Raw genomic sequence first — 6,128 nt, 5'->3', positions numbered from 1 at the left:
AATAAGTGAAGCAAATTTTGTCAGTTGATGTAAAAGTTAGCTTTATTTTATTTTTTATTTTAATTTATTTATTTATATTTGAGTGTATGGAAATTGCTACAGAAGTTAGTGGGAGCTTTGAAGGTGTTGCCTTTGATTTGTGGTTTTGTTGTCAGTTTTTTTTTTCCTTCTATCATTTGAAACATTCAGCATTTTTTCCTTTAATATTTGAAAATCATAAAAAAGAAAGTATATTTAAAGATGTAAATGTTGCTGGTTATTAAGCTTTAAAAAGTGATTTTCAATTTGTTTGTGGGTCTTGAATCTTTGTTGTTGTTGTTCTTTGTTTGTTTAATCTGTTTTGACAATTGTTGAGTGTATTTGATGATAATGTGATTTCCTGAGCCAATCAACTTTAGAGGAATTTGTGGCTCATTCAAGCAACGTAAATTGTTTAGTTCTAAGTTCTAAGTTCGAACATAGTTGAATCTGAATTATTCCTCTTTTTAATATTGTTTTCAGACCATTTGCCTTTCTGACATATACAATCCAATTCCTAACTTCTGTTTCGGATTTTCATTTCCCATATTCACCTAAAAAGTTTCATCTTCTTCTTCTTTTTCTCCTTCTGAATCGTTGTGCTGGTGTAAAAGTAGTATCAAGAAGCAACAAGCTTCGTTTTTGAAGTCGACCCAACTCCTCAATTTGTTTGTTTCTTCAGAAAGGAATTTTATTTCAGCTCCAGAAGCTTGATTCAGAGGTGCCCAACAAAAAATGGCAAAGCGTGGATACAAAATACGTATCCTTTTTATTTATTTTTTTAAAAATAAATAAATGTATATATGCTTGAGAAAATTGTTTATTTGGAACTGCTTCAGCTTTTCTATTATGCAAAAAAAAAAAAATGTAAAATTAAGTACTTCCATTGAAATCTAGGTCAGGTGTTTCTTTACAGTTTTTTTTTTCTTTCTTTTTTTGTTTTAATTTTGAACCTTTTGGTTTCTGATTTGACAGGGTAAATTTGGGTGTAATCTGTTTATTTTCTGGGAAAATAAGTGAAGCAAATTTTGTCAGTTGATGTAAAAGTTAGCTTTATTTTATTTTTTATTTTAATTTATTTATTTATATTTGAGTGTATGGAAATTGCTACAGAAGTTAGTGGGAGCTTTGAAGGTGTTGCCTTTGATTTGTGGTTTTGTTGTCAGTTTTTTTTTTCCTTCTATCATTTGAAACATTCAGCATTTTTTCCTTTAATATTTGAAAATCATAAAAAAGAAAGTATATTTAAAGATGTAAATGTTGCTGGTTATTAAGCTTTAAAAAGTGATTTTCAATTTGTTTGTGGGTCTTGAATCTTTGTTGTTGTTGTTCTTTGTTTGTTTAATCTGTTTTGACAATTGTTGAGTGTATTTGATGATAATGTGATTTCCTGAGCCAATCAACTTTAGAGGAATTTGTGGCTCATTCAAGCAACGTAAATTGTTTAAATATTGGAAAGAAGGCGTGTCGTCTTTTCGTTACAGGAGGGGATGATCACAAGGTCAATCTATGGACTATTGGAAAACCAACTTCCTTAACGGTCAGTGCATTGCTACCTTTGTTTTTTGAGCATTTTGGTTAGGACTTTGGATATGGCTATTGTTAGATTTTAGACCATTGCCTCATTCTATTTGACTGAATGGTTTGCTTTTCAGTTCATGTTAAACAATAAGTTTTGTTTTGTTGCACCCTTTTGGCACATGAATTATATGCTGACTTACTGTAATTATATGCAGAGCCTATCTGGTCATACTAGTCCAGTCGAATCTGTTGCATTTGATTCGGGAGAAGTGTTAGTTCTTGGTGGATCATCTTCGGGTGTGATAAGGCTTTGGGATTTGGAAGAAGCAAAGAGTAAGTTTAATCTTTGATTAGTCCATTAGTCCATGAATCCATGAGGATATTGGGCTATACTATAACCTAAAATGGTGTTTATTTAAGGAGCATTAAAGTGTAAGCTATAGAAGTGAAAATTTGCCGATCATAAACTTAGACAATTATTTGATGCAAGGACTAGGAATTTAGCTATATGCATTGTAATCTTAACCTTATAGGGGAATCCATTAGTACAATTTTAAGTTTGAATTTCCAAAATTTAAAGCGTTTATCAATTGTTGAGTGCATTATAGGATCCCTGCATTTTAAAGTTTATCAATATGTTTTAATACTTTTGTCATTGTTCTTGAAGTATAGTGGTTCGCACTGTTTCCGGGCACAGATCCAATTGTACTTCTGTTGAGTTTCATCCATTTGGTGAGTTTTTTGCATCTGGCTCCACGGACACTAATCTAAAGCTTTGGGACATCCGGAAAAAAGGATGTATTCATACATACAAGGGTCATAGCCAAGGCATCAGTACTATCAAATTCACTCCGGATGGCCGTTGGGTAGTTTCTGGTGGACTTGATAATGTTGTGAAGGTAATAGTACAAACATTTATTAATCAATTGTACTATATATCTTGCAATAGATTTTATTTGGTACAACTTTTGCATCCATCAACCATATGTTTACCGTATTGCCAATTTACAGGTGTGGGATCTAACTGCTGGAAAGCTTTTGCATGACTTCAATTTCCATGACGGACACATTAGTTCCTTAGATTTCCATCCGCTCGAGTTTCTTCTGGCTACAGGTGATTTAGTGACTTTTGAACGCTTAGGATGCTCTAGAGTGGTTGATGTTTATGTCTTTGCAATATCTATAAATGTATTCTCATAATCACTATCTTCTTTAATAGGATTGATACATAGAAGAAATCTCTTCTAAATGAGTGATATAAATTCTAGGGCACTAAATTAAAATTTACTTAGATTGTATAGTTGGTAGAATCTAATGAAGAACTTGTTCTACATCAGCTGTGGTCCAATAGCTCAACTTAGGGCCATTAAAATAAAGAACATGTCGAAAAAGGTAAGAGTTTTATGGAAATAACTTAATATCAACAAGATCTAACAATGGAGGTAAGTTTCATGCTTCATTTTATTCAGGATTTTGTCAGGTTTTAAATTTGGGTTTCTTTAAAAATTGACAATTAATGCTCATACCAATGGCAGTGATCTGCTCTTACTGACTTGATTATTGCATCGATAACAAATAAGGAAAGATGGTATCATTCACATTTATTTTCATTGTTTACATGAATGGATCATATATTACTGACATTAAGGAATGAGCTGTAGACTCTTAATTAGAAAAAACTAATTAAGACAAAAAAAAAAAAAAATAGAAGACATAGAAATTCAAACAACAATTATTTCGAGGTTCAGAATCCTCCTACGTCGAGATTAACTTTAACTTCATCTAGGTCAAATATATCTTTCGCATAGTTTATCTCATGAATATTTAACCACAACATTTATGCATGGAAAACCTATCAATAATTATTTTTGTGCTTTATTCCCTAATTAATAATCAAAGCCTCAACCATATCCTGCCTAGAAAGAGCAATTTATCTGTAATTGAATTAATAGAAACAAAAAATTTAAAGCACTAGGATAAATGTGATTGAACTCATGTAATAATTTCATCATACTATCTGATAGGAAAATAAAAAATAAACATTAAAGTTCCTTCTCTATCTCCCATAGTGTTAATGTCAATATGTTATTTTTTTTATAGCTGTGCTTTCTTTATCTTCAGAAGTTCTACAAACATCTTTTGCATACATATGAAAAGCAGTTGTTGAAGTTCACAAACTGTTTTGCAGGTTCGGCAGATAAAACAGTGAAATTCTGGGATTTAGAAACCTTTGAACTGATAGGATCTGCCAGACGTGAGGTATACAAACCTGCCAAATCTTTCTTCTTCTGCTTGAGAGGAAACTATTATGTTCATGTATTGTATGCTATATCTTGTGCTTGTTCTACTCTTATATCTCTCTCACAACACCTTTAGACAAGTTTCATACTACTATTTATTCTCCCAAATGCATGCACATTACGGGCATAAACATTAAACTTCAGCGGTAAGTACAAATTTTGTTGCTTTTAATTTAGATTACTTATCTGACGCATGTTACATTACTTTTTATTAGGCTACAGGGGTACGCTCAATAGCTTTTCATCCCGATGGAAGGACCCTATTTAGCGGGCATGAAGATGGTTTGAAGGTAAATTTTGATTATATCTAGACTATAAAATAAATAATGCATCGCATGTATCAGGATAAAGATGTGATTTGCAAGGCTCATATGTTGCAGGTGTTTTCTTGGGAACCTGTTATTTGTCATGATACTGTTGATATGGGATGGACAACACTTGGTGATCTCTGCATCCACGATGGGAAACTTTTAGGGTGCTCATTCTACCGAAACTCTGTTGGAGTTTGGGTAGCAGACATATCAGTAGGTCCCACTATCCTTCAGATTAATTCTTGCTTTAGTTTTTAACTTAAAACATGATCTTTCTGTAATAAATGTATATTATTTAGCTCAAAGTATGATTGTGAAAGCATACTTAAATAGCTGTGAGATGCCATTACTTATGCTATGAACTTTCCAATTCTGACATTGGAGAGGGAGCGCCAGAGCGGGGTGATTAGCGGCAACATGTGTACTTGGCATGCATATTATTCTGTAGCGGAAAAAATATTTTGAGATGCATATGTTATTTTCTGTTATCTGTTAGCTCTTTTTCTGAGTGGTAGTTTCAATGTGTCAGCTTATTGAGCCGTATGGGGATGGCTTGGATCTCAAGAAAGATGAAGGCACAGAGCAGAAACTTAGTCTTAAGGGAAGTAAACTGGAAAAAGCAGAGGTTGATCTAGGACCAACTTCTGGGTTTCGAAGCATATCTCCTGATGAGTCAAAAGAGATAAAGAATATATATATCGACTGTAAGCCACCGACTTTTTGTCTTTTCTCAGTTGCTCTTTGAAATTTAAAGTTTTGTAATTAATTAGTTACATTATTATTGCTGCATTTAGCGAGGGTATTATATGCCGATTTATTCTTTCACTTATGGTAATAATTTCTCAAACTGTCTTATAAATTTCATTACTGAAAGTGTTTTGCTAAATTTCACAAGTCTCTACCATTGCTTCAATAGGTTGTTTTAAGGAACAATGTATATGGCCAATTTCTTGAAGTGACTCGAGAGGGATGAATGCATGTCAAGGGGATACACACATTTATTCTGGTGTCTATGTATTTATAATTCTGATTACTTTGGTGATTGTGAATCTAATATAATGCTTTTTTTTTTAATGTATAAAGCTGCTGGTGGGAAGCCTGTTACTTTACAGAGATCAGGATCATATAGTTCTGCAAACGTAGGTCTCGCAGAGGAATCGAAGGAAATTTATAACCTGGAAACGGTGAAGCAGACTCCTACAACAAAAGTTCATGTAAAATCAGATGAACAAGAGACTAGAAAATCTCACTTTGTGCCAAACATTGAACCGCGGAACATTCCTGATGCTAAGGACTCACCAAAACCTGAAAAAGAGATCATCACTTTTTCAAAGACAAAACCTGGGATGTTACTTAAACCAGCTCATGTTCGGAGAGCGTCCACTGGCAGATTCGATGTTGATAGGTTGTCAGATGTGAACTCTGGAACTTTTTCTGATACTAAATGTAAATTAGACAATACAAAAGATCCTAAGTTCCAAACTGATCTTGGATCTCGGAATGAAGTCAAAGAGTCTTGTGAAGATAAACATCCTATCAAGAATGTCACCGACAAGTCTGACAAAACTGTATCTCCATACAGTTTTTTTAACCTGACAAAACGTAAGTTTTTCGTGTTAAACCACTTGGCGGATTAAAAATGCAAGTCATCACTGATTATATTTCTTTGTCCTATTTGCTTAATTTCTTTTATCTAGTCTACATTTCCTCTTACTTTGGATTATTATATATGATTAAAACTTAAAAGTTGAGTCTTTTGAGTTTACATGTGATTTGTTCCAGGTGATGAGTCCTCTATTTGCAAGGAAGAAAATATTCCAGTTAAATATGTCAATGGAGGTTTGCCATCCTTTATATATGTAGTTTTGAATTGTATAAAGCCACTGAAAAGTGAATATTTTTATATTCTATTATTGCAGTTGCTGTTGTGCGAGGAAGGACCCGTTCTCTGGTGGAGAGGTTTGAAAGAAGGGAAAGA

General features: G+C 33.2%; 1 protein-coding gene across 1 annotated transcript in view; it reads left to right on the top strand.

Annotated features, from left to right (window-relative positions):
- Nucleotides 1-470: 470 nt before the first annotated feature.
- LOC101507740 (katanin p80 WD40 repeat-containing subunit B1 homolog KTN80.2-like) overlaps nucleotides 471-6,128 on the top strand; it is a 9,733-nt gene continuing 4,075 nt past the window's right edge. Inside the window, 12 exon segments of the mRNA XM_012713103.3 lie at nucleotides 471-778; nucleotides 1,428-1,558; nucleotides 1,755-1,872; nucleotides 2,212-2,438; nucleotides 2,551-2,653; nucleotides 3,728-3,798; nucleotides 4,055-4,129; nucleotides 4,220-4,363; nucleotides 4,680-4,854; nucleotides 5,234-5,752; nucleotides 5,933-5,989; nucleotides 6,070-6,128. The exon segment at nucleotides 6,070-6,128 is cut by the window's right edge and continues 12 nt beyond it. Of these exon segments, the coding sequence (XP_012568557.1) occupies nucleotides 754-778; nucleotides 1,428-1,558; nucleotides 1,755-1,872; nucleotides 2,212-2,438; nucleotides 2,551-2,653; nucleotides 3,728-3,798; nucleotides 4,055-4,129; nucleotides 4,220-4,363; nucleotides 4,680-4,854; nucleotides 5,234-5,752; nucleotides 5,933-5,989; nucleotides 6,070-6,128 (1,704 nt within the window). The 5' untranslated portion in view covers nucleotides 471-753.

Source organism: Cicer arietinum, chromosome 1 (genome assembly GCF_000331145.2).
Source record: "Cicer arietinum cultivar CDC Frontier isolate Library 1 chromosome 1, Cicar.CDCFrontier_v2.0, whole genome shotgun sequence".
NCBI classification, from domain to species: domain Eukaryota; kingdom Viridiplantae; phylum Streptophyta; class Magnoliopsida; order Fabales; family Fabaceae; genus Cicer; species Cicer arietinum.
The sequence above is the reverse complement of the archived record's forward strand: the minus strand, read 5'-3'. Positions and strand labels throughout refer to the sequence as shown.